Source organism: Pyrgilauda ruficollis, unplaced genomic scaffold, assembly GCF_017590135.1.
Source record: "Pyrgilauda ruficollis isolate IOZ18807 unplaced genomic scaffold, ASM1759013v1 scaffold127, whole genome shotgun sequence".
Lineage (NCBI taxonomy): Eukaryota > Metazoa > Chordata > Aves > Passeriformes > Passeridae > Pyrgilauda > Pyrgilauda ruficollis.
The window spans coordinates 112,657-139,976 of record NW_024511099.1 but is presented as its reverse complement, the minus strand read 5'-3'; the positions used below and the strand labels follow the sequence as shown (position 1 = coordinate 139,976).

The 27,320-nt window shown below is 56.3% G+C and overlaps 1 protein-coding gene across 2 annotated transcripts; it reads right to left on the bottom strand.

Moving 5' to 3' along the window:
* Nucleotides 1-1,344: 1,344 nt before the first annotated feature.
* On the bottom strand, nucleotides 1,345-17,508 carry RGS19 (regulator of G protein signaling 19). Of its 2 annotated transcripts, none has more exons than XM_041458282.1 (6): nucleotides 17,415-17,508; nucleotides 6,234-6,370; nucleotides 5,951-6,087; nucleotides 4,508-4,582; nucleotides 3,273-3,507; nucleotides 1,345-2,752 (listed from the first exon to the last, which is right to left on the bottom strand). In XM_041458282.1, exons 3-6 carry the CDS (start codon nucleotides 6,049-6,051, stop codon nucleotides 2,564-2,566), a joined length of 600 nt encoding a protein of 199 aa, XP_041314216.1. In that variant the 5' UTR covers nucleotides 6,052-6,087; nucleotides 6,234-6,370; nucleotides 17,415-17,508; the 3' UTR covers nucleotides 1,345-2,563. The 2 variants fall into 2 exon arrangements, with proteins under 2 accessions (XP_041314216.1, XP_041314215.1); XM_041458281.1 differs by lacking the exon at nucleotides 17,415-17,508 and adding an exon at nucleotides 8,840-8,937.
* Nucleotides 17,509-27,320: the final 9,812 nt, after the last annotated feature.

Sequence of the window (27,320 nt, the reverse complement as noted above, 5' to 3'; positions counted from 1 at the left end):
GGGAGAGATAGAGAATCGGCCTCCTTCTGGGTGCTAAGTAAAACCTGATGGGGACATTCCATCTGAGCTCACAACAGCTTTCAGCCAGACTTAAAATCCCTCTTCTTTCCTTTTCATAGCCTTTAACTTGGGTGATGCAGCATTTGGGGATCCCAGCAAGGTCTGTGGGTCTGAGGCTGCCCGGGAGCAGTGCTGTGCCCTCCAGCTCTTGTGCTGACGGGCAGGGCAGGAGCATTTGCAGTCACATCTCTCATGGCATCGCTTCCCTCTTCCAGAGTGAAAAACAAGTATTTCCACTGGCTTCCCAGCATGCCAGACAGCAGACATTGAGCAGAGACCTCGGAGATGTTTGGAGAGGAGTGAGCAGCCACATGAAAGCAGCGGAAAACGTGCTCCCAGCCCCTTTGAGGGCTGTGCTGCTCCGGAGGCAGGGATCCCACCAGCATCCTTCGCTCAGGGCTTTCACTTTACAGGGTGCAGCCAAGTCTCCCAAGAAGGAAAATATTCAAAGACGCTGACAACTCCTTTAAGCCTCACGAGTCTTGTGGTGAATGGGATTATTCAAGCCAGGCTTGGGAGGGAGCAGTGTCCTCGCAGTGATGCTGAAAAAGCTTCAGGATCTAAAACCCACGCTGACCACAGCACTGGCTCGTGCTCTGGGAAAGGGAGCCAGCTCTTTACCAGTGCCTCTTGTCTTTCTTCTTGTGTTCCTGTGAGCAGTGGAGCTGAGCTTGTGTACAGCCTTCTGACAATCCTGAATTAGGTACCAAGAGTCCCAAGCAGGAGTTTGAGAAAAGTACCATGTCATTTTACAGTTCCATTTTCTGGGATAACACCAAGGAGAGACAGGGAGGGGAAACACACCGGATAAAAAGGTGTTTCAGAAGTAAAGGTTTGCTTGTAAGGTGTTTAAAAGGAAGTGGGAGCAAGGGAAAAACTAGATTATCTCTAGTGGGGTCTTCCCTGTGCTGAGACCTTTGTGGTGTGTGGAGGGGCTTTGACCACCAGCCATGCTCTTGAACAGCTTCAGGGATGTTCAACCTCCAACCCTCAGGCTGGGACCACGTTTCAGAGTGTTTCCCTTACTCACAGAATAAACCCAGAACTAAAACTTCCCCTGTGCAGGGTGGGGATGCTGTAAGGTTGCAGACGGGGGAAAACCTGCCAATAATAACAATATTGACATTCCTAATAAACCATTGCTGGTCTCTCTCAAAAATACATTTTCTTGAACTGTATTTCCAGCTTGGCAAAGAAAACTAAATTTACTGACATGAATTTCCACACAGTCATGCCATGAGGAAGGAAGGAAACAAAAACAAAAAAAAAAGCTGAAAGAATTGGTTTGTTTAAAAAATATGTTCAATAAAAAGCACTTTTTTTCTTTTGGAAGGGCTGAACAGAGGAGGGAAAGGGGTGGATAAATAAGAAACTGCTGTGGTGGATCAGGAAAAGCAAAGACTGGCAGCAAAATCCCTGTGTTGGCTTTGTTTCAGTATGAAGGGCAGGGACAGACATGTTTTAATCCTGGATACTGAGCTTTCAGTAAATCATTCCTTGTGCTGTGCAAAAACATGGGAATTCTGTCTCTTCCCTGTGACACTTCCCATCCTGTGTGGAGCCAGGTCCCTGTTCCAGGGGTCAGGGCAGACCCCTGGGCTTCTCCCTGCTGGCACAGCAGGTCTGGGCCAGCTGGGAGCTCTCTTGGAGGCATCCTGGTGCCTGTGGGTTCTGCAGGAGGGCAAACAACGCCTGCACTGGTGTTCCCCCCTCTGAGGTCCATGAACCAGGGATGGAGGATGCTCTGGGTTTGGAGTGACTGTGTGGTGTCACACAGGGGCTGAGGCAGTGCTGATGTGTCATGGGGACTGGCAGGGGAGGCAGCTGTAGACATCTCCTGCCCACCCCCCAGCACATCCCCACCGTCCTTTATGGCACCTCAGAGCTCTGCCCTCTGCTCCATCTGGATCCATTGGGAATACAAACAGCCTCTAGCACCAACCCCCTGCCCTCTGGGCCACCTCAAACAGCTGGAACCAGGTAAACCTGACAAGTTTTTATATGTACAGAGATGCTCCTCAACCCCCCCTCCCGCACCTCAAGTCCCCCAGTAAAAGCCAACCAAAAGAGCATTTAAAATTAAAAAAAACAAACCCAAACTAACAACAGTCAACCTCCCCCCCACCTCAAAAAAACCCCAACCCAGTCCCCAACTGGGTCTGAGGTGGCAAATGGGGACGTGCCGTGTCCCCAGGTGTGGTGGAGATGGGATAAAGTGACCTCTTCCAAACAGGTGTGGGGGGAGCCAGGCGCTGGGCACTGTCCTGTGCTCCCCCAGCTCGCTCTGGCCAGCGCTGGGGACGGGGCAGAGAATCAGTAGTATGAACTGGCCCAGGCTGTGTGCTGGGGACAGTCCTGGAGTGTGGCCCAGACACGGGGGTGACAGTTCATAGGTAAAAAGCTAAAAACTTGGTGAGGTCTGGCAAGGTGGGCGGCAGAGGGGAGGAGGCACCGTCCCTGGCCACCATGTCCCCACTGGTGTCCCCACGGCTAGTGGGTGCCCTTAGGACTCCGAGGAGGAGTGGGAGACGGTCTGGAGCAGCGATTTGTAAATGGCAGAGTTCAGGAAGCGGGGATAGGAGTCTCTGTGCATCAGCGTGTAGATCTGGAGCTGTGCGTCGTCGAAGGTGTGCGAGGACGGCTCCTGCATCTTCCGGTTGATGACCTCCCGCACCCGCGAGTCCAGGCTCACCTGGGGGGCACGGAGAGAAAGTAGGGGCTGAGGGACACCCAAGGACAAGCCCCCGGCCCAGCACCCATCCCCGCACCCCTCTCGAGGGAAACTGGGTAACAATGCAGCACCAGATGTGGGGAGACCACAGTGTGCTCCGTCCCAGAAGATACTGGCACTGGAGCCCTGGTGGCTGGGGAGGGTTTCAGGGAGGAGTGGGGATCTCTCTGTGTCCCTTCTGTGTCCCGCAGTTGGGCACAAGGAGGTGGGTTGGGGTGAGCCCTGGGTACCCCCACCCCGGGGATGCTGCAGGTCGGGATGCAGCATTTTCTCGGCCCGCTGGTGCCCTCGTGAGGTCTCGGCCCCGCAGCACAACCCGGCCCGCGGTGGGGGGCTGGATATCCCCTTCCCACCGCCGACACCCTGCCAAACTCAGCCCCAAACTGTCACAGGGCTCTGGCAGCAGTTGGAACTGAGCCCTCTCCCTAAGAGCCCTCCCCAGTTTAGCCTGAGCCCTCCCCTCAAAGGCTCTGCCTCCTACCTCCTTGGGAGAGAGGATGGAGATGTAATCCTCGTAGATCATCCTGGCCTTCTCGTCGATGGTGTGCTTGTTGCACTCGGTTTTGAGCTCCTCACATGCCAGCCAGAAGAGCATGTTCTCCTCGCTGTACTCAGTCCGCAAAAACTCCCGGAAGACGTTGCGCCCCGCCGGGCTCTTCATCAGCTTGTCGAAGGACTGTGCCCAGCCCTGCACCTCCTCTGGCGTGGGTTTGGCACTGACAGGTCCATGGGAAGGCAAGGGGATGGTGTTACAGCCGGCCAGGGATCCTGCTGTGTCCCTCCTGCTCATCCCTGCTCCCACCCCAGAGGAACTGTGCCTGACTGCATCCCCCGTGCTCATGAGGAGGCTGTTCCTGCCCAGGCTCTGGTGGTGTGGACCTTTCAAAGGTCACTCCTGGGGTCTGTCCTGCCTTTGCTCAGCCTTGCTGTGGACTGGATTTCTCAAACTGGGATGTATTTTGGTGCTGGCTCTGCACAAATATCAACAGGAGGAAAAGCCCTTGGTGGAGAGGCAGCTCTGAGCCAAGAGACTGTCATGGGTCCATCACCCCTCTCAGCTGGGGAGGGGGAGAAGGGGGTGGAGAGGGAGAGAGGGAGGGAGGCTGTTTCCCAGCAAATGCTCAGCACCTGCTCTAGCAGGCCAGGTACACTCATTATCCATGGCTAATTAGCACATCTAACCCTGACCCAGCTGTTCCAGGCACTGCACAGAGCCCCCATGGCTGGGTGTGTCACACTTGTCACTCAGGGAATGGGTGCTTGGTGCCAAGCATTCCTGGAGTGAGGTGCTGGCCCATCCTGCTCCTCCCTGAGTGGATGTGGACACTGCTGCCACTTCCTCTTCAGTGCTGAAAGCCCCTGGGAATGGCCTGTCCCTTCCTCTCCCTGTGGCTGCAAGATGCTCTTGGCAGTGGGTCTAAATGGCAGAATGAGGTCCAAACTCTGCTGAGGTTCTTCCATGCCTCAGTTTCCCTTTGCAATACGCCTGAGGGCAGAATCACAGTAGGATTCAGCCTGTGGCCCAGATTCCCTGTTTCTTGGTGAGAACTGGGGATGAGCTGCTGGCTGGACACACCACCAGGAACCCCTGAGCCCTGGTGTGTACCCCAAGGGCAGAACATAGTCCTGGCTACCATGGAGGGTGGCAGAGGGGACAGTGCCATACTGTGCCATGCTGTGCTTGTCCCCAGCCCACTGCACTGCCCCTCCACTCACCACGCTTCACAGTTTGGGATGCTCTCCAGTTTGGTCTCCGGGGATGCCCTCCATGCTCGTTCTCGGTCCTCGTTCCTAACAGGGAGACAGAAAGGCAGTCAGGGGCATTGGGGACACGTGCAGACCCCACGCTGACCTCTGACCACTGAATCTCCTCCGTGGGCACCAGCACCCCCTCACCCACTGCCCTGGTGGCACCCTGGTTCCCTCATGCAGTTTTGCTGTCACCATGTGAGCGTGTCCCTGTGCTCAGGGGCTGCTGTGGCTCTGGTCCTGCTCCACCACTCAGGCTGTGTGTCAGGGCCATGTGCCAGGACTGAGCTGAGCTGGAGTGGCCACAGCAGCCGGCAGAGGTCAGTGCTGGACCAGCCCAAGGCGAAGCTGATGTGTTCACAACAGTTGTGAGCTGTTGTGTCACGAATAATCACCAAGAAATAAACAAGTGTTTATTGGTGATGTGCCAGCACCAGTCCAGCCTGGAGGCAAATACTGGGATAGAGGTGCTGGGGCTTGGGGATGTGGTGTTCCCTGTCCCTGTGTCCCCTTGTCCCTGGGGGTGCTGGTGGCACAAGTGGAGAGCAGCCACCAGCCAACTTCCCCTGGGCCCGTGAATTTCGGTGCCCAGCGGTGACCGCAGCCCTTCCTGCTTGCGACACTGTCCTCACTGCTCACACAGCACTGGCTGTGCAAACCTCTGCCCCAGCGCGGGCAGCTGGGGTGGGCAAAGCTGTGGGCATGTCCCTGCCTGTGCCACCCCCAGGGCTCACCCTGCCAGGCCTGAGCCCCACTCAGCAACCAGCACCGCCTGCCCCAGGAACAGGATACAGGAGGGACAGCTGTCCCATCTCTGGGGCTTCTGCTCCCTCTTTGCTTGCAGGGTCTTGCAGAGACACAGGGAATGCCACCAATCCTAGGGCAGTGTCTAGGAGGGAGATGCATGGGACTCAGTTCCAGGGTTTTTTACTCCTCCAAGCTCACTGCTCTTGGTGGCTGTAAAGACCAAAGCTGCTGCAAAGCTGGAGCCATCAGCAATCTCTGAATGAGCAGATGCTGAGGAGGAAGAGCAGATGGGCTCTCCAAAATCTGGGCTATCCAGAGAATAAGGAGCTGGAGATCCTCAGTAAGGACAGGAGATGCAGACGGAGGCAAGCAGCTGGTTCCATCCTCAGCTTTGGGCAGTGCTGGGAAGGCAGGGCTGGACTCTGTACCCACTGCTCCAAGGCAGAGCTTCCCAGAGGCTCATATGGATGGGGCCATCCTTCCCTGCAGACCACCAGGGCAGCACTGGGGAGTCCCTCTATGCATTCCAAGAGATCTATCTCGTGAACAGGAATCCCAGTGCCCCCAGGACTCTATCACCTGCCCTGCCTATGGGACAGCGAGGTGGGTGGGTGATGCTCACTGAGCCTGCAGGAGCCAGGCCAGGGGGGCAGTGGGACGTACCACGAGCAGCTGCAGCAGCAGCACCAGCAGAAGCAGCAGGCGTTGGGGCGGTGGTTGCTGGCGGGTTGCACCGTTGTCGGAGAAGTCTCATGCCGGGACATCGGAAGGAGTGACTCTGCGGACGCGGGTCCTGCGTACTGAAAGGCAGCAGGGTGGAGAGGGTCAGGGAGCTGCCGGTGATCAAACCCCACCTGTGCAAGCACACAGAGATAGAGGAGCAATCCCCGTGCAGTGGCTTGCTGTAATTTAGTTTTGGCTCCTGCCCTGGCGGGTGACCCCTCACCTGTGTCCCAGCCTCATACACGGTGGACGGCGTTGGGTCGTGTTTCAGGGGCTGTTCTGCCGCTCTCAGCTCCTCCCAGCCCGCGGGTGAGCTGTGAGACCCCCTGGCTAATGTCCCTGCCGCCTCCTGGATGGAGCCTGTGGGGAGGGAGAGGTGTGGCACCACGTTACTGCACAGAACCCCCGGCTTCGGCCGGCTCCGGGGGCTGCTTGGTGCTGGGGAAAGCCCTGGGCAGGTGGCAAGCGAGGGCACGGCAGCAGGCAGAAAGTGCAAGAAAAGGAAGTGAGAAGGAAAGTAGAAGAGGAAATGCATTGGGACATGCTCTGCCAGCCCCCTGCTTTGCCTGGGATCCCATCCCACACTCTGGGGATGCTGTGGGGCTCACTGCAGGCAGCAGTGGGGCTTGGCAGGGTGAGGGGCCCAGTGCTGGCCCTGCACACCCCTGGCCATGCCCTGTGCCACGAGGAAGAGTGGCTGAAATCCCTGGTGTCTTCAGGCACGGGATGGGGAAGTCAGAGCTGCCCCACGGCATCATGTGAGTGGAAGGAAACAGGGTGGTGGTGGTGAGTTTTCACAGCTCCTGGTGCTAAACCAAACATTGTCCCATGCCACCTGCCTGTCCCTGCCTGCACCACTGGCTCAGCCTTGAGCAGGGATGCTCCTGGGTAGGAGAGGTGCTGGATGCTGGGCTCAGCATGGGCAGTGGTTATGTCAGGTCACAGCTGGCTCTACCTCCCTGTGCCTTGCCAAAGGTGATGGGCAGCAATCCTGGTCCTTCCCCTGCCAGGAGGAAGGAATGGGAGCAGAGGCAGCAGGCAGGGAGAGCCCCTGGAGATCTCAGCCTCAGCATCCCCACCTTGAGCAGCCCCAGGCCTCGTCTGAGTCTTGCTGCTCCTCAGCAAGGGTACAGAGCAAGGCTGTGGGATGCAGCTGGGGACACAGCTGTCCCCAGAACCCTCCATGAGTCCTGGGGGTAGAGCCCCCCTGTTTCCAGCACAGCCATCACCCAGCAGTGCTTTCCTGGGCCCTCACAAACCCTCCCACAGTCCCAGTGCTCCCACGGGAACGAAAAAGGAGAGAGTCTGTGTTTCACTCCCAATTGTCCCTATTTATAGCCCCAAGTGCTGGCAGGATGGCCGTGACCTTGTCACCCGGTTCAGCAGCAGCTCTGCTCCCTCTCGCACTGTGCTGCCTTCGGGTCCACTTAGCCCCCACTTTCTCCCTTTCCTCTGCCTCCCAACCATCTTCCACTCCCAGCACCCTTCTTCCCACTGCCCTCCCACATCCCACTGCTCCTCCCATGGCACCCAGCACTGCTGGGGGCTGTGGCACCAACAGGAACTGGGGTTGAGGCTGTGGGAACGGGCTGAGCAGGACAACCCGAGGACTGGGAAAACCCAGCTCCCTCCCAGCTCAGCCTGGCTCTGAACAGCCCTGGCCTACAGAACGGCTGGACTGGGGGTGACTGAGGGACTGGGATGTGGGGACAGTGTGTGGCTTTGCTCTTTGGAGACATCCAGGTACTTCAGTTTGCTCGTTGGCCAGAGCTGACCCATAAGTGGCTGAGCCAGCACACTCTGGAGAGGCTGCAGGAGGGAGTGGCATCCCCTGGCAGGAGCAACCCCCTCCCATGCCAGGGGGTGCGCTCAGCACCCAGCCAGGAGCAGGATCACACACCCAGGGCCATTCTGGAGGAGTGTGCTGTGCCATGGGGAACAGGGAGAAAGGAACTGTGGGCCTGCACAGGGAGCACAGCGACATTGTCTGATGGCACCCAGAGGTGATGCTGGTGTGATCCTTGTTGACACCAAAAGGCAATGCCAGTACATCTGGGTTGGCACCAAAAGGCAATGCCAGCACACTCTGATGGACACCGAAGGGTACTGCCATCACAGTGTGGATTTGCAGGGATGATTTCCCAGCACCCTTTAATGCCCCTGCCACCCCCACCTCCCCATGCTGGCAGGGGCTGAGTGCCGTGGGACTGTCACCAGTTGCCCCAGTGCCAGGCCTCCCCACGGGGCTGCTGGGGCTGGCGGATAGGGAAGTGCAGGAGGGAAGGCGAGGGCGTGCGCTCGAGGCTGCAGAAAGAGGAAGGATGACAGAAAGGGGACATTTCCCCACAGAGAGAAGAGACACCCCAGAAGCCACCCTCCCTGAGCTCCCCAAGCCCCCTGTGAGTCTGGGAGTCCCCGTGTTCCGGGTGTCCCTGGGCTGTGCCAGGTGGCATCACATGCCTGTGATGTCCCCATGATGTCTGGCACCACACTGTCCCCTTGCCAAACGGAGCGGGGACCCTCCATGCGACCAGACAAGATGAGCTCTCCCCAAAATCACTTTCAAAGGGGAACCTCCCCTTCTAGCAGGCCCTGCTGAGATGTTGGCCCCATCCCTTACACCTGCATATGAAGTTCCTTGTGCCCTCCTCGCTCTGGGCAAAGCAGCCTCCCCCAGTTCTGCAGCATGGGGCACAAATCAGCACCCACCTCGTTGCAGGGGCACTCCCAGCACAACATGTGCTGCCCTCCTACGTGCCCACCGACCCTGTGCCATGGGTGCTGGGAGGACTGGGGGCTGTGGGAGCAGCTCCTGTGGTGTGTCCATACCTGCAGCCTGGCCATGGCACCAGCCAGGGTGACCCCGGCTGGCTCAGGGGGTGCGCGGCATCGCCAGGACCGCCGGCTCTGCGGCAGGGAGGTGGGGGAGAAAAGAAGAGAGAAAGAGAAAAGAAAAGCGGCTGAACACATCCTCTCACAGGAAAGGGAGTGGTAAGGGAAGTGGCAAACTCAACCGAAGAGTTCAGGCCTTTTTTGGGAAAGCCCCAGCCCGGCCCAGACGCTCTCCTTGCTGCTCCATCACGGGCCCAGCTGCCCCATCGAGGGGCACAGTGGGTCCCACCAGGGGCTGAGCCAGGTCAGCCTCCTGCCTCCCAGGAGGGCTGGATCCGGCAGCAGCTGCGAGCACCAGGGCTACCAAGATGGGGCTCCCCAGCCAGGACTGGCACTGATGGCAGCTCATCAGAAACAGCCCGGGCACGCTGGTGCTGGAACAACCCCGTGGCCGAGGAAGCGGCTCTGCCGAGAGTGACAGGCAGGATGCGTCCCCAGGCTGCACCGAGGTCCTCGGCGACCAGCCGGGGCCACTTCAAAGCGACAGTGCTTTCTGCCACGCTGTGCTTGTGATGTCCCCGGGCTTCCAGCACCGCTCGCAGGGCACAGACACAGGCAGCGAGGTGGGCAGTGCGGGAAAGGGGCCGTGCTGAGGGTGGGCTGAGTCAGAGCCGCCGGCGGTGCCTGCCGGCAGCATCGTCCGTGCGAGGTGGGATGTGCCAGCCTGATGCACTGAGCGCAGCCCTGCTCCCTCGGCCAAGAGTGACTCACAAACAAAGTTGTTTGATTTTTTTCCTCTTCAGGAAAAAGTAGAAACAGAAGAGAGAGAGAGAGAGAGGGAGAGAGAAATCAGCCGCCAACCTCCGTTTTCTTGATTAAATTCACCCTCAGCACTTCTGTGGGCAGAGGAGGCTCCAGCCCACAAGAGACCAACACGGCTTGTGGTCTCTGCTGGCGGCTGCCCCTCAGTGGCACGGTCTCACCGCAGGTGAAAAAGGGCAGAAGGGGAGAAAGAGGGAGGAGGGATGCTGGCAGCCACCCCCGCTCCCCGGGGCAGCGCCATGTGCTGTTATCGGCTCATCCCAGCGCCCGCTCAGCGCCGCCGCTTCCCTTCCCCCGCCTTCGAACACGAGCTATCATCTCCCCTCCTGCCGAGCCCGCACACCCGGCACCCAAAACCCAACGCGGTTGGGCTGCTGCTGTCCCCAGCGCCACTCCATCCGGATGGAAACCTTCCCGTCACCCCAAAGTCACCACCGGCTTCGGCAGCTCCTTCCTCTGCCGTCACCCCTGGCGCTCCAGGGGCTCAGCCGGGCTCCGCTTCTCTGGGCACCTGAACCTCGTTTATTCCCCAGATGGTTTTCCAGGATTCCCTTTGCTGCTACAAGGCAGGGAGAGAGCTGGGGCTGTCAGGATGCAACCACGCTCCCACAGCCTCTGGCACCCCCAGCTCACAGGCACCGAGAGTATTTTTGTTCTCTGGCCACCTCTTGCCACTCTCCACCCCAGGAGAAGACCTTCCCTTCGTATTTTATGGGTCAAAACCTGGACAGCAGCTTTGCTGCTCATCACAGAACCCTGCAGATCATTTGGGTGGAGACAACGAACAAACCTCCAGTGGCATGGAGACACCATCCCTGTCCAAGTCCCTGTCATAGCCCAGTGATGCCTCAGCCAGGAGCAGCACCGGATCTGAGCCCTCCCCATGCCTTGGAGGAGCTGCAAACACCCATCACCTGCTCGACCAGCCACGCTGGATCAGCACAAGGAGAGCTTGGCAGCCCCGGCTGCCAGCGTGCTGCTGGATTCTCCAGTGTCTAATAAGGGCTCAGCACAGCCTGCAGCTCCCCACCCCCTCCCTGGCATTCTCCCAGGAGGTCCCAGCACCTCTGATCTCTGCCAAATTTGGCTGGAACCAGCCACTGAGTGCAACCAGAGGCGAGGCAGCCCAGCAGGCAGCTGGGGTGGGTGGCAGGGGGCTGGCACCCCCCGGGACCCCTCTGCCGGGGTTACCCCACGGTGACAGCCGAGGCACCGCCGCCGAGCCCCACAGCTGCCTCCCGCCCCCGCAGCCTGTCCCAGCCACCTGCCAGCAGCACAGGAAGTTTTAGGAGTTATTTTTAGACTTGGTTTTCAATCCCCCATCCTTAGCAAACTTTTAGAAAAAGATTAAAGAGGTTGAGGGCTTGAGCCCCCCGGCTCTGCGGGATGGGGTTGGGCTGACCCCAATCCTACCAGCACAGAGGTGCCAGTGATCCTACCAGCACAGAGGTCCCTGGCAGTGGCTGGGTGGGCTCTGCTGGGATTAAGGCGTGGTTATGCCCATGTGGCTGCACCCTGCCGTGTCCTCACTGCCCTGTGAGCCCACGGCACTGATAGCGAGCCCACGGCACTGATAACACCACAGATGTGCCCGCACACGTGGCTGAGACAGCCGTGGCCAGCAGATACCTTTGAGGAGATCCTCTGCCCTGCAGTGATTTCTCTGCCATTCCCAGAGGCTGGAAAGGCAAATCCTGCTGATGGGAAATGTGAGATGCTTCAGTGTGTCCGAACAAATCCTCAGTCCTTAACACCACGAGAGCTGACAGGATGAGGACGATGCCAGGGTCCTTCTCCACACCAGCCATCTCCTCTGCTCCCAGTGTATTTCTGCATGAGCATCCTCCAAGCTAAATCCCACCATAAGCCCTCCCAAAAGGACCACATGAACCTATCCAGCACCTGCTGGGAAGAGGAGAACAGACCCATGGCTGTGTCCTGGCATCACGGCTGCTGGGCAGCAGGACAGGCACAGTGCTGCCAGCATCCACCCCCCCCCGACCCCAGCTTTTGCACTGAAACAGAGTTAATTATTTTATAGCATAAAAATAGCCCCACACCAGTCAGCTGGGGGATTTAGTAAGGCAAGCCCTGACAATTATGTTTCTACTACTAGAGGTACTGTGCTGTTAGGGCAGGTTCTGTCTTTGGTAATGATCCGTGGCAGAGGAGAAGACAGATCAGTGATCAATACTCAGCAGGGGCTAAAGGGATGGAGGAGCCTGGTGGTTGATGGGAGGGAAGATCAGAGGAAAGGGAGGGAGGTGGCACTGGCATGGCCAGGGTGAGAGCTGAGCTGGGTGGGTAGCAGGGTGCTCCTTGTTCACAGCAAGCTGCCAGGCTCCTGGGACCACAGGACAGCGTTAATTTGAGGGATGAAGAGTGGCATCTTTCAAGGAAATGAGGAACCAGACAGAGAACCAAGGTAGGACTGGGATGAAAAGGAAGAACACTACAGCACAGGGCAATGCTGGATCAAAGGGCTGGCTTAGCACAGCTCTGAGAGCTCCCAGCACAACGGAGGGATCACTCTTCCCCCAGCCCCAGCACAAGACCAAACCCCGCTGGCTGCATGCAGAGCCCTGCATGGGAGGCACCGGGAGGTGCAGGAGGAGGTTTGGGAGCCTGTGCTGGCACGGGCAGGAGGTGAGTGTGACCATGCTGAGGACAGGTCTGGCCCTGCTCTCCAGCCACACGTCCTGCCCAAAGCGTGGCTCCACATGGCATTGATGTGGTCAGGGCAGGGCTGAGCCTGGCTCAACCAGCCAGGCCAGGGCCACAGTAGCAGGACAGCTGGGGACAAGGGGAGCACATCCAAAATGCTGCACCCAGGAGCATCTGCCCACCATGGTTTATTCAGCTGTGGGTGCTGCTGCCTGCACACTGCCAGCCCTGACAGATACCTTTGGAGGCTTCAGGCAGATGTCACTTTGTGTTGGCGGGGACATGTACCAGGGCTGGGCCATGTCCCCAGAATCAGGTCCCTGGACTACAGCTTTCAGAGCTGGGCTGTCACTGGTACCAGCAAAACTTCCTCCCACGTCAGACTTTGACCCTGCATTAAAACACTGAGGGACTGAGGAATGAGTCCCCCAGGACTCATCCTGCAGGCAAACACCCAGGGAAAGGGGGATCTGGTAACCCAATGCCCTGTCCAAGTTCTGGAGAATCCCAAGGGTCACAGGTGACCCCTGTGGTGTGGTCATGGTGGCAGGGCAGCAGGGAGGCTCTACCCTGCCCCAGCCACCAGAATGGATCAGGGTGAGCAATTCATGTCCTCTGAATCCAGCTGCCCTGGTGATTTAAACCCCAACCAAAGCAGCAGATTGATGGCAGGGTTCAGCTCCATCAGCCCAGGGAGGAGCTGGCAGTGTGGGGAGGAAGGAAGCACTGTCACCCTGTGTGGCCCCATGCCCTGGGACACTGTCTGGCAGTGCAGCTTCTCATCCCCCTGCTGCCAGACAGGGCAGGCACAGCCGGGGTGCAGGATCCTGGCCATGGTGGGTGCCCTCCACAGGCATTCTGGGTTCAGATGGTGGGAGTGGGCCTTGCAGGGGATCTCACTGAGACCCTGATTTGACAGGCCATGGTGGTGTCCTTTGCTGAGCCCCCAGGTTGCTGCAGGGTGCAGGTCCCATCAGAGCACACCAGCTGCTGTCACAGCAATACATTTCTGCAGCCCCAAATCTGCCTTGCCAGCTCTCTCTTCCTGGTGAAACCCACACCAGGCTCTCAGGCAGCATCTTCCCTTGGTTTTTGCTGGTTTTTTTCCAGTCTACCTTGAAGCTTTCTGCCCACTAATGCCAATATGTACCTGTTTGTTCTTCTCCTGCCCTTTGCCCTGGAATGCTGCTTGGACACTCGCCTTCTGTCGAGGAAGCCACAGCCCTGCTTGGGTTAAACCTGGAGGAGGGGGAGCAAGGGGAAAACCCAAACCCTTGCCCCAAACTCTTTTGCTGACCCCCTTCAGGCTGACCCAGCAGTGCTTGCAGCGCTGGGAGTGGGCTGGCAGTGCACTCTCAGCCTGTCCCCTGCACGCAGAGCACAGCCGTGCACAGGAATGCCGCGAGCTCCGCTCTGCCGTGCCCGTCCCGTGGCTGCCCTGGAGGCTTTGCAGCATTTCTGCCTCCAGAGTGGGCAAGTGCTGACAAGCGAGTGTGGAGTGTGGCAAACCTGGGCCCCCAAGCCCAGCGTGTCTCCACAGCTGGAGCAAAGAGCCCTCAAAAGGTCAACCAAGGCTGGTTCCAAGTGCTTGGAGAACTGGAAGGGCGGCTTGCTCTAAAACTCGACCACACATTTTCCTGCTGTCAGGAAACCCCCTTTTTTCCATGTCTAAGATGAATGGTGTAGCTGAACCCCAAAGAACTTTGTTGTTGTTTTCATTGCTGCTCCACCCTTCTGCTGGTTAAATTTTGCTCTCACGAAATGGCCAAGGGCAGGAGGTTTTGCAGGATGGGTGAGTGGCAGAGCACTCCCTGCCTCTCCTGGTACACTCACCCAGAATGACTGAGGTCCCATGGTCCCAGAGGAGATGATGGGATGGGCTGAGGTATCACCCTCCATGCCCTGCACAGTGTCTGGGGAGGGGGAAAATCACAGGCAGGAGGTTTTTGTTACTGGTCCACTCTGAAGAAGGAACCCAGTGGATTTCCAGCCAAAAATAACAGAAATAAAAGAATTCTCCAAGCTCCCAGGGAGCGCTTTCGCAGAAGGGTGAAAGGTTGATCAAAACTCTGGGGTTGCTGCCTTGTTTTACACAGTGCTCAGGATCTGGATGGAGCCAAGATTCTGCCTTCACTAGTTTTACCCCAAAGCCACCACTTCTGTGTCCCTAGGTCCTGAGGAAGGCTGGGCAGCTGCACAGGGAACTCACCCCAGGGCTTGTGAACCAGCACAGCCAACAGCTCCTGCAGAGCATGCACAGCTGGATTTAAGATGTTTGATCCCTGTGAGAAGTTCTGGGTGTCCTGAAACCCGTGGGAGCAGAGTGGAGAGCTGGCCAGTGGTGCTACTGGAGTTACCATCACACCCACTGGATGGCCAGGGCAGTGAGGATTCAGGGTTTTCTGCAGGTCACCCTCCCTGTGCTGCATGGGGAAACCCATGGAGTGGCAACTGGGAAAGGAAAAGGGCTGGCTGAGCCCAGCAGTGATGGCAATGAGCTGCAGGAGGCTCGAGTGGTGGTAGTGCAGGGTGGGCAGTGAATAGGGAGATGCTGGGGCTGGATGCTCATTCCCTGAGCTGCCAGAGCTGGGGCAGTGATGGCACCACAGGGCTGCTTCCCAGTGTGTGACAGGGTGTTTGCAGTCCCTGCGAGTTCAGCTCCTTCCCCTCTCACACCACGGAAGATATCAGACACTTCCCTCTCCTGTCCTCCCCACAGGTGAAACCCAGGTTGTAACACATGGCAGGGATGCAAAAACCACTGGTAATGTCCAGGATCTTTTCTTCTCCCCAAAATAAGTGACAACTATGAAATAACGTATATAAACAGCTGGATTTAGATCCCCCCTTCTCTGAAGAGCTTCTGTAATGGAAATGCAGAGAGGGATGTGCAGATGAATAAGGAACTGAGCAATAGGAAGTCTCGGGTGAAGGCCGTGGGCACCAGATCACTCAGAACCTGCTGTTATGTTATTCCAGGCAAGACCACACACTGCTGAACCCTGAGAGTGTGGCATGGCAGGGGGGGTGCCTGCTGGCCTTGCTGTGCCCTGCCTGTTCTTTTTTGGGGTGCTCAGGCATGGCCAGGGGTTGGTGCATGAACTGATCCGAAGAGCAGGAGGACCTCGGGGGAAAGGCAGCGTGGCTTTTACCTCCTCCTGAGCTTTCCAAAATTATTTTTATCCAGAGGATAAAAATTTGGGGGAAAAAAATAAAAAAGAGGAAAAGCCTCAGCAGCTCAAGCTCATGCTCTGCAGAGCTTGAGGAGTGACACGGTGGCTGCTTTACTACTCCTGACCTGTTGCTCACAGGGAAGAGCTCCGACCACTGAGCTCACCCATTCCACATCAGCCCAGCAGAAACCCAAGATGCTGGAGCCCAGGTCCAGCCTAAAAGCAAAGACTAGAACCAAAGCTTAGCCAAGATGGGAGAGGATGCACTTCAGGAGGTGGCTGAGATGGGCTGCTCCAGCACCTTGGGCAGACTCAGAACCAACAACCCTGCCAAGGTATTTTTCTCCCTTACCCTTTCTGGGTTTCATTTGAACTATCTGCCTTCAGTTCCTTCTTTTTTCTAAATAATAATATCAAAACGGGTGCCTGCACCCTGACTGAAATATATTCGTGTCACTAAACTCCTGCTTCTCCACTACAATCCTGCGAGGTGGAGGTTGTTTAACTGCTGAAGAACATGACTGTATTTTGATCAGTGGCTTGAGTCATTTGTGGGGAAGGGCTGACGCGGAGCAGCTAAAATCCTTGTAGGGAAGTCTGATGTGGCGCTCTCCCTTGGGAGATACTCTGAAATATGTGCCCACTGGGGTGACCCGTTTTCCCAAAGAAAACGACGTGCACCAGGCCAGCAAATGCCACAGCTCTGCCCATCCAGCGTGACACAGGATGAGCATCTCCACTGACGGGGATGGAGATGCATCCAGAGGGGAATGAACTCCCCTCGCAGCAGGGGAATCCCTCCCACTCGCTTAACACGTTTTGTTTAGTTTCTTAAATAAGGCCGTGGATCCGTGCCAGAGCAGCCTCATGGAAGCAGCGGGGAGAGGGAGCTTCCCGGGGAGCCTCTGGGTGCCCGGGGACACGCACTGACCCGCACACGGCGCGTGGCCCTCTCCATCCCTTGGCCACCGAGTCGCAGCGCCAAGTGGCAGCATCCCGCGACGCCACCCACGTGATGGGCTCGTGTTGGGCCACCGTCGCATGTCACCTCCCTTCGGGGGACAACCACATCCTCGACACCACCGAGGCAGGTCCCGCAGCCAGCCCTCGGCCGTGCCGCTGCTAGAGAACCCCACGGGGACCGCAGCTCGAGGCTGCCCTGACCTCAGGCAACCTTCCCGAGCCCCGGCGCTGTCCGAGCCCCGGCCGGCCGGCCCAGGGCTGCGCATCGCCCTGCCGAGGCTCGGCACCCTTCGCACGGTGCCCGGGGAGCTGCACGGGCAGGGAGCTCTGCCCGGCCGAGCCGCTGCGTGGATGCTCCGGCACCGCCCTGGCACCCACCTGTGGGTGCAGAAGAGCCGGGGAGGCCTCCGGGGGGATCCTCCCTGCAACCCCCGCCCCGGGCTGGGCAAACCCCGGCGCAGCCGGCCCTGCGGCTGGAGGGTGCCCCCCTCCTTCCCCCTCTCCATCCTCCTCCTCCTCCTGGCAGGAGCCCTGCCCTCCCCTGGGGGGATGCGGCGGGGAGTTCCCCCTCCCTGCTCGGTGCTCGGGGTCCCCCCGCCCCGCCGGCCGGTCCCCACGGAGCATCCCCCCGCCCCAGCGCTCGCACATGGGGCCGGTGACAGGCAGCAGCCGGACACACGGACGCACGGACAGACAGCCAGGCACGGGCAGGGCTCTCCATCCTCCGCGGGGCTCGGCGCTTGTGGGGGGAGCGGTGCGGGAGAGAGGATGCCCGGGGCAGAGGTCCGTGCAGGGGGAGCGTGCAGAGGGGCTGGGGGAGGGAGAGGGGGTGGGCAAAGCGGGGTCCGCCGGGGGAGCGAGGCTGGGCTGGGCACCGGGCGAGGGAGGGGGCGATGGGCGCGCGTCCCCCCCATCCGCGGCAGCCCCGGGCCGGGGCGCGGGGTACTCACGGGCCGGGCATCCGCGCCGCCGCCGCCGCCCCCGGCCGCCGCCGCTGCGCTGCCGCCGGGCTGGGCACCGGAGGGAGAGGGAGCGGCAGCGGGAGCCGAGCGGCGGCGGCGGCACTGCGCAGGCTCCGGCCCGGCCCCGCCGGCCACTTCCGAAAGCGATTGCAGCCCTGGCACTTCCTCACGGCTCACACACGCACACTCACACACAGACACCCACCCACGCCGCCCACGGCCCCCTGCCCCTGCCCCCAGCGCCAGCGGCAGGCACCCACTGCTGTGCCCCAGCGCCAGCATCACAGAACCAGCACTGGTACCCAGTACCAGCACCCTGCACCAGCTCCCAGTGTCAAATATTGGCACACAGGACAAGCACCGTGCTCCCACTGTTGATAACCAGCACCAGCACCGAGTGCTGGTACGGTACCAGCACCATGCACTCACTATTGGCACCCAGCACCAGCATCACACACCCAGCACTGGCTCCCAGTACCAGCACCCTGCACCCAGTGCTACACCCTGCACCAGCATCACACACCCAGCACTGGCTCCCAGTACTCACACCCTGCACCCTGTACTTACACCCAGCACCAGCACCTAATACTGGCACCCTGCACCAATACTGGGGATCCCTCTGCCCCTCTGGGGTGTTCTCCCATCCCCGGTGGATGGGGAAGGGCTGTCTGTGCATCTTCCCCCAGATTGCTTCCCACCTAAGGCTCCCTCCCAGGAGTGGCTTTCCTTGTGTCTGTGGTTTCTCTGCTTTTTATTTTTTTTTTCTCTCTAAAGTGGGGATTGTACATCACTAAAAATAAAGGGTGATAAAACTTTGGGAGAGAAAGGAGGCATAAAAATTTCATGATCTTGCCAGCCAGGGAAATTATCCCACTTTATTATTTAAAACCTCATTAAAAACCATTTCCCTGGGAGAGACAATGATCAAACCGCCATCTATTTCAATCCTCAAGACGTGCACTCAGCGACGTGGGGGACGTGTTTAAAATAGGCCCCAAATGTGACTCCTGCAGTGAAATCTCCACCCTGACCCCCTCCCATGTGAGCAGCATCTCTGAGCTGAATCTCTCTGCCTCTGCACTGGGGGATCAGACAGACCCAAAGTGCCTCCCACATTTTCTACCTGCCCTGTCCAGCACTCTGGATTTTCCTCTTTTCACCCATCAGCTCACGACAGTGGGATGTCTCACCCAGGGGGGACCTGCCCCAGGACCTCTGCAGACAAAGCAGGCTCCTTCCTCTGACTGCAACTTGTGCAAATCTTCGGAGCAGCTCCAGTGTGGAGCTGTGACTGCCAGGCTGCTCCCTCCTGCTGTGTGACCGGGCCACCAGCCCTCACGATTTTCTTTAGCAATTCATTTAACTGGAAGCTCACAAACGCCCCTAAAGGCTCCCACGTCTTCAGGAACTGCTTTGTAGTGTGTGTTTGGGATTTTTAGAAATTTCCACGAATATTAGCCCCATCCCTGGAAGTGTTCAAGGCCAGGTTGGACAGGGCTTGGAACAACTTGGTCTACTGGAAGGTGTCCCTGCCTATGGCAGGAGCTGGAATGAGATCAGCTTTAAGGTCTCTTCCAATCCATGCCATTCCAGGATTCTATGATTTGGGCTTGTGATTTCTTGTGATTCTCCGTCCAGTCTGTCCCTTCATATGATGATGAGAAGTCACATTTTTTCTTAAAAAAGTGTGGATTGTGAGGAAATGCTTGGAGCTTCCAAACCCCCTGCACAGTGGGGCTGGCAGTGAACAGCCAGACACGCACCACTGGTGCTCAGGGTGCAGCAGCTCGGCCTCGCACAGGTAATGGAAACGCTGCCATCGATAGCCAGGAACACTGCTGGGGTCTGGAAAGCTGCTTTCCCCCCAGCCAGCCTGGAGAGCTCCCGGGGAAGGACCGGCAGCATCCCGCCGCACCCAGAGGCACGGGCGGACGGAGCGGCAGCCTCGGTCGAGCCGTGTCGGTGCCGAACGGCGACAGCCGGGGGCGGAGGCGCTGCCCGGAGCTCCCCGTGCCGGTGCCCCGGGGCCGTTCCCGCACCGGAGCCATCCCGGCGGTGCCGGCCCCGCAGCCGCCGCTGCAGTAGCGGGACCTGCCCGCAGGTGCCGCCCGACTCCGCCGGGAGCGCGGCCGGCGGCGCTCGGGGGGCCCGGGAGCCCGGCAGGTCCCCGCGGTTCGGGCATCCCTGGCGGCTCCAGGAGCCCGGCAGGTCCCCGCGGTTCGGGCATCCCCGGCGGCTCCAGGAGCCCGGCAGGTCCCCGCGGTTCGGGCATCCCCGGCGGCTCCAGGAGCCCGGCAGGTCCCCGCGGTTCGGGCATCCCCGGCGGCTCCAGGAGCCCGGCAGGTCCCCCCGGTTCGGACATCCCCGGCGGCTCGGGGGTCCCCGTGGCTCGGTGGGGCGGGGGTTCCCGGCGGCTCGGCGGGGCTCTGGCGGCTCCCTGCCCCCGCCGGTCGCCGGGAGAAGGAGCTCGTGCGGAGCGGGGAGCGGGGAGCGGACCCGCTGCAGCGCCCCAGGAGCGCGAGGCAGCCGCGCACCATCCCGGGAGCTGCTGCCGGTTCCTCGGGTACCCGACGGACACATCGGAAGGAAGTCCGGATAGCAAGAGCTGGGCGCTCCATCGGTTTTTCCCCTAATTTTCTGCTGGTGTTGCTAAGTAGGCTCAGAGCTGGCCAGCAGGACCAGGATAGAGACTGCCTTCCCTGTTCTGGGAACTGCTGAGGTCTCACCTCAAAACCGGTGTTTGGTTGACAAGAATGACATTGAGGTGCTGGAGGTATCCACAGAAGGGAAATGGAGCTGGGGAAGGGCCTGGAACACTAGGAGCTGTTGAGGGAACTGAGGGGCCTCAGTCTGGAGAGAAGGAGGTTCAGGAAGGACCTTCTCACTGTCTACAGCTACCTGAAAGGAGATTGTAGGCAGATGGGGGTTGATCTCTTCTCCCAGGGAACAAGCAACAGGACAAGAAGAAATAGCCTCAAGTTGCACCATAGGAGGTTTAGATTGGATATAAGGGAAAATTTCCCCCAGAAAAGGTTGTTCAGCATTGGACAAGCTGCCCAGGGCAGTGGTGAAGTCACCATCCCTGAAGGGATTTAAAAGCCCTCTGGATGTGACTCTGTCTACAGCTACCTGAAAGGAGATTGTAGGCAGATGGGGGTTGATCTCTTCTCCCAGGGGACAAGCAACAGGACAAGAAGAAATAGCCTCAAGTTGCACCATGGGAGGTTTAGGTTGGGTATAAGGGAAAATTTCTCCCAGAAAAGGTTGTTCGGCGTTGGACAAGCTGCCCAGGGCTGTGGTGAAGTCACCATCCCTGAAGGGATTTAAAAGCCCTGTGGATGTGACACTTCGTGACATGGTTTAGTGGTGGACTTGGCAGCCATGGGGTAATGGTTGGACTCGATGATCTTAGAGGGCTTTTCCAACCCAAACAATTCTGTTTCATTCTGATTCTGTGATTTTAGGAAGGTGCTGGGTGAGCAGAGGTGAGCTCTGCCATAAGCTGCAGGGAGCTGTGAGTACAGCACAAGAGCAGCACCTGCAGAGCTGGTGTTCCTCTTCAAGGAGAGCTCCACTATCTCCAGGCAGGAGCAGGAGGCCTCCTTTGATGAATATCTGAGATGAACCAGCCCGTGTCAGGACTGAGATACAGCAAGGTTCCCAGTGGGTCTGCAAAGCACAATTTATTAGAGAAATCCTTCAACAGTTGCTCAATGCCATCTCCAAAGTGCTCTGCAGTATCAGCCTGGCTGCAGCAGCCGAATGGGCTGATCCCTTCCAGGGTGTTTCCAGCTTGTGTGTCCCTTGAGAGGCTGGCAGGTGATGAAGCTGGATGGATGAAGGCTTCAGAGATGTTTTGCTTTAGGAAAGCCTTTCCCCCACCAGCTACCTGGGCTTTTTAAAACTTTCCAAGCAGCAGAGCATGTTCAGACTGGAGTGACCAAAAGAGATGCTCCTGGCACTGGGCTCTGAGGAAGCAACAGTCCTTGAGCTTCTACAGCCTGAGTGGGAGGCAGAGGAGAAGCAGCTCTGTGCTGTCACCCTGCAGGAAGTGCTTGTCAGAGCTGAGATTGTAAAGGTCATGTTCACCCTGTCCCTGAACGTGCAGCTCCTCTGCTGAGGGCAGCTGGGGACACGCTGAGGTGATGCTCCTGTGTGTGCACAGAGCTGGCACGTGAGGGTGCAGGAAGCAGAGCTGCTCTGGGGACCAGCCCTGCTCCAGGGCATGAATCCACCCTGTGTATCTCAGTGGTGGAGCTGTCTTTGCAGAATACCTGGCCTGAGCTGTGCAGTCTCATCACAGCTAATTTATTCCCTTGTGAGAAGAACCTGTGCAGCCTTTACAGCCTTTTTACTCTTTTAAGGCCTCAAAGCTTCCTGTGGAATGTCAGAGACACGTTTCCAATCCCAATCTCTGCCTTAGCTATCAGGTGTGCTTCAAACCTGCATATCTCTGTGGCTCCCCAGGGCTGCTCACAGGCTGACTCAAGAGTCGTTCTGGTTGGGGCCACGTTTTTTCCACAGGGACCTGAAGTGCAAAGATTGCCGCTCCTGTACTCAAGCTTGAAGATTAAGCAGCAACTTGAAGTTCTGGAGTGTGTCTGGAGGTCGTGGAGCAAAGTTTAAAAGAGGATTTTGCACTACCAGGCTCAGCATTTGGTCTTTTAATTCAATCCCATTTAGAGGGAAAGGGGTCGATTATTTTGATATCCTAATGTAACAGAGCTTATGCAATCGCATTGTATATCAGCCCACTCATGTACTTCCAAATTATTATCTTCAAAATCTTTTTAACCCTTTGGCCAGTTCTATCAAAAACAGAGAGCAGTTAGAGCTGAGCTCCTGCCATTACAAACAGCTGGGCAAAGAATGACCCTGCCAGGGCTGCAGCTGTGAGAAAAACCAACACATGCTGTCAGACCTTATTAGACACTGGAGAATCCACTGGAGCTGACATTTGATTGATGCCCAAACCGTGGGAAAAGCTTCAGTCAGGGTCTGTGCCCTCGCAGGCACCCAGGTCTGTCCCCCAAGAGACGCCAGCCTGCTGAAAGCCAGACTCTGCAGATTCTGCAGCTCCCAGAGCTGTTTGTTTGCTTTCTGGTGCCAAGCTGGGAGGGGGTGGGCAGGGAGAAGGAGCTTAGCAGAAATCTTGGCCAAAAGGGCCAGTGCTGGTGTTCCAGGTTGGGGCTAAAGGTCCCAAAGGCTGCCTGGGGTGGTGTAAAGATGTTGCCCTTGAAGGAGTCACTACAAGTTATCAGCTCTGCTGCTGGGTGGCACAAATTGATAGGGCCTTGGAGGGCACTAAAATCCATATTACCCCTGCAGTTGTCACCTGAGCCTCTCAGTGACCTACAGACTTTCTCTCAAACTCTCATCAGTGTTTGAGAGGTGGCTGAGCACTCGTTATGAGGTATGTCAGAGAGAAGTGGTGGCAATAAGGACAAAGCTAAGGTGGTTGGACTCCTCTGATTACTTTTGGCTGAAATTGAGCCAGGCAGGGGAGATGTGAGCAGATGTGCCCTTTCCTTGGCTACAAGATGGACAGTGGAAAAAGATGGACCACATTTTAAAAAGTCACAGATGTTTTGGAACTATCGCAGCAGATTGGAACAGACAGGACTTGAGAGACACTTTGGAGATCTTCCAGCTGTAAAAACAAGCATGGCTTGGTCTGGTCCCTGTATAAAATTTCCCAAGCAGGTGGAACAGCTCCTGAGGATGTGTGGAGGGCCCATGGGAAGTCTCAGCTCTTTGGCTGCCGGGGAAAGGTGATGCTGATGAGATGAGAAGAGTGTATTTGAGAGGAAGGTTTGAGAAGCCAAGTGTCTGTCATGAAAAGAAAATGCTTTGCCCAAAAGGGGAAGATAAAGATACTCTCAGCTGTATGAGCTACCCCAAGAACTACATTCTCCCTTTTTTATTCTCCTGCATGAAGTGCATATCCCCATTGCTTCCTCATCTCTAAATAATTTGGTACACAGAGTTCATGACCTGACAAGAGAGCAGAAAAAGCAAATGATGGTTATGAGTGTGTGAACAAATATCACCTTGATATTTCCTTTTTAACACAGCAACGTCCAGGAGTCATTGTCAAGAAACGCTGGTCATGATTTTGAGGTTTCTCACTTATATGCTGAGCCGAGAACAACTTTGACATGCAGAGCAATGATGTTTGAATGTGGTTTTTGGTTTAACACCATACAATCCTTATTTCTCATTGATTTCATTGACACTGAAATGGGTAAAGCTTTGATTACAGCCTGATTTGCATTGCCTGCAATGCCAGAGCAAACAGTGGAGCTGCAGGATTTATACTGGCATCTTACATCACTAAGACCTGGTGAGATGATGGAGTAAAGGAGAGCAGGTGCTGTGCCCTGAGAAAATACATGAGTTCCCAAGTTATGATAGTGAATTTCCCTCAATCCAGGGGAATAAAGACAGTAGGAATATGGATATTTTCTCATTTTCCCCTCTTCTTTCTGTAGTGGATGTGGGGCAGAGGTCAGGTATTATTTGACATCCCTGCACTCTTAAGATGTTTTCACTGTAGAATTAAATGTCAGAAGTGAGAGCCTTCCCCGTGCCTCACAAAGCCTGGCTCAGTGGGGGAAGCACCGTTTCTGAAGGGAAAGGGTTTATTTCTGCTCAGTCTTGAATCAGTCTCTGCTTGAATCAGTCTCTGCTGTGAGAACTGGAGGAGGAGGAGGGGAGGCCAGGCAGGCTTGTGTGTGAGGATTCATTTCCTCCAGGTCACTAACAACCCCCAGATAAGGTGACACTGGGGTTCCTCTGCCCTAATCCCAAACTGAACTTGAACCAGAGTCCCCACCTGAAATTCCCAGGGTGTTTTGGGGAGACATCCCTGCCCTGCTGCTTGTACCAATCCCCCACTCTGCTTCTCCTGCTGGAAATGGGTGTTAGGAGAGGTCTGAGCCTGTCTGGTCTGAGCTCTGAAATCTTCTCATTGTTTTCTAAGACCTGTCCTGGGGACAGGCTTAAAAATATCCCAGGAACAAATTGACTGATGCATCCTCTTTCTGACACGCTCCTGGATAAGAGGAAGAGAGCTGTTTGCTCCTTCCTCCGCCCCTTTTCTCGGTGAGACAGATGCAAGCCACGCAGCTCTCCCTCTGCTTTGGCCAAGGGAGGGGCAGTTTCCTGTTTTTACACAGAAATTAGATAGATCCAGGATGCCTTTGTGCGGCTGCCGCTCCCGATGCACACAGAGGGGCTAAGGCTGGCCGTGAGCTCTCTGGGTTCTATTTCAGCTTTCCCGCTGGTGCCTGCATCCTCCTGGCTGTATCCCACAGACAGATCTCGGGTTTGAGGATGGGGAGACATCCCTCCGAGCAACCCACAGGAGGATCCCACTGAAAAGCCTTTCCTGCAAAACCAGAGTCTGCTTTTCCAGGGGCGCATTCCGGGCTGTTTGCAGCAGCAGCAGCACAGCTCCATCCTGCCCCAGCCACGGGACTGCTCATCCCGGAGCGGGGCTGTGCCTGGCATTAACATCCCAGGAATCTGCTGCAGGAACAAAGTGCAGAGACGTGTTTGCAGCTGCTGGGGGGAAAGGCACAGAAACTGCCCAGCACAGCAGTCTCACGGTCCGGCTGTCAAGGAATTGGTCTTGCATAAGGAGAAATGGAAAGCAAGCAGCAAATTTGCCTTGCTGAGTGATTTGGGCACAATTAATAAGGAGGGAACTGGGCAAAGGTACTGGATAATTAAGTTGGCTGATAGCAGAGCTCTGTCCAGAGCAGGAATGTGTTGTATGCTGTCACGCTAAAATTAGCAACATTTTGTTATAGTGCTTTTCCCTCACAAAATGCACTCGGGTAAAGTTGCCAGCTCCCCTCGGGGAGGGAGGCACCACGTCCTGATCCTGTGTGGTGGAGGGCTCTGGGGCTGGCAGAGGGAGTAGGATGGGGCTTTTCCAGCAAAAAAAAAAAAAAAAAGGAGGCATTTTAATATTTGTACCCCCACATCTGGAAGACACAGGGTCCCTCTGGCTGGGGTGACCTGTGGGATGGGTGATTTTGCCTGTGAGAAAGCTGGAGAATGGAGGGGTGAAGTGGCTGTCTGAGGTCACCAACTGAGTCATGGGTAAAGCCAGGAATAGAAGGCAGCAGTCAGGCTCCCAGCTGCTGTACCTATGGTTATTTCTGTTTATGCTCTTCACTTCTCTTGCCCATGGTTTACTGAGTGCATTCCAAGAGTAACTTGCCTGCCAAACTTCCTCCCCTTTAAAACCAGAAATGGACAGATAAGATAGTAAAAGAAATAAGTTTAACTGCTGGTATGTGCACAAACATACCTGAACCCTGTCCAAGTTATCAGCCAGTTTTTTTTTAATGCTCTTTTGGGGCAGGAGAAACTCCTCCAATCTCAAAGTGCCTATGGCAGTTTGCTGGCACGATGTCAGATGATTTATTTGCTTTGCCTGTGGTCAAAAGGAGAAAAAATTTAAAAAGGAAAAAATAAAGAAACATGTTAGACATAGCAAAACCCGGTCAAGTGACTCCACTATAAATCCCATGAAGGCAGTGGGAGAATTGTGGCTCTGGGAATTGGAAGTTTAGACTGTAAACCAAAATAAAACTGAAACTCCAAATAAATGCTACATTCTCACCCAATAAATTTTCCCAGAATGCCTTATCTACTTCTCAGTGAAGGCTCTGGGACTTTCTTCCACCAACTTGTAAATCAGATTGGGCCCAAGGCCAGAGTATCTGGAAAATCCTAAACTGGGGGGTAATGACTTGGATCCTCCTTTTTCTTGGCATAAGCAGAATCAGAATGCTCTGTTAACTGCTGTTCAGAGGCAGCATAAAAAGGTTAATCCAGGTAGCAGAGCTGACATGAAGTCAGACCCTTACATCAAATGGTAGTGGCACAAGTGTCCAGCCGTGCTGTGCTGTATCCCTACCGCAGGCTGCTGTCCCAGGGCATGGGATGGGCACTTTCCCACACTGTGACCTGAGCTTCATTCACTCAAATTCACTCAAACTGCCTCTAGGTGTGGATCAGAGGATGGGCTGCCTCTGCATCCCACAGTACAATCCCATCACATCCTCATACTTGGATCTGTCTCCCCTTCCTTTGTTTTCTTGTTCTTTCCTTTTTCTTTCTTTTTTTTTTCTTTTTTTTTTTTTTTTCCCATTTTGCCATCTCTATTTCTATTTCAGTGCTTTTATTGCAGTTTTGTTTTATGGCTCTCTTCATTCCCTGACTGAGGGGTGATGCACTGTGTAAGGCATGCAGAAGCTACTGCTGCTGGCATGAGTCCCCTCCAAGAGCAGAGAGAAGTGCCTGGGTCCCCAGGCTGCCATCTGACACTCAGGATATGGCCATGAGTAGTCCTGACAGGGATCTGCACTGTGGAATCAGGAGCTGCCTGATCTCTGACCAGGAGGGATTCAGCTTTGTGTGGTTTTCTGTGTTTCCCCTGTTCTCCTTTGCAGGATTCTCCCCAGCTTTCTCTGGGATTTCTTTGCAGAGAGATCAGGCTGGAATAATGTTGGTTTGGTCTCCAGATATCTTGTACACCCAGGCTATCCATTTCCAGGAGGTGACTTCCAGAGTGTCCCAGACATAAGAGCTGAGCTCTCCTCTTTGCCCTCGTGGTGATTCCCTGATGTGGAGCTGATGAGCAGTGTCCAGCTGAGCTCTCCCTCCTCCTGCCAGCCCTGGCTCTGCACACTGGAGTTCCAGGTCCTTTCACAGAAATTAACATTTACTTTAAGAACTAAAACAAACAAAACCCAAATAAATCTCCTCACAAAACAAGATCAATAAAAACATAGCCAAGTGCTTTGTTTTGCTTAGAAGACGCATCTTTGTACATATCCACTTGTGTGTTGCCAAGTTTTGGAAATCAGCAGAGGCTGA

Bases quoted from the DNA above. Each gene is read 5' to 3' on its own strand.
- RGS19 (XM_041458282.1), bottom strand. From the start codon at position 6,051: ATGTCCCGGCATGAGACTTCTCCGACAACGGTGCAACCCGCCAGCAAC. The intron at 3,508-4,507 runs GTGAGTGGAGGG...TGGACCTGTCAG, and splicing joins ATCCCAAACTGTGAAGCGTG to TGCCAAACCCACGCCAGAGG. The intron at 2,753-3,272 runs GTAGGAGGCAGA...CGTGCCCCCCAG, and splicing joins CCATCCTCTCTCCCAAGGAG to GTGAGCCTGGACTCGCGGGT.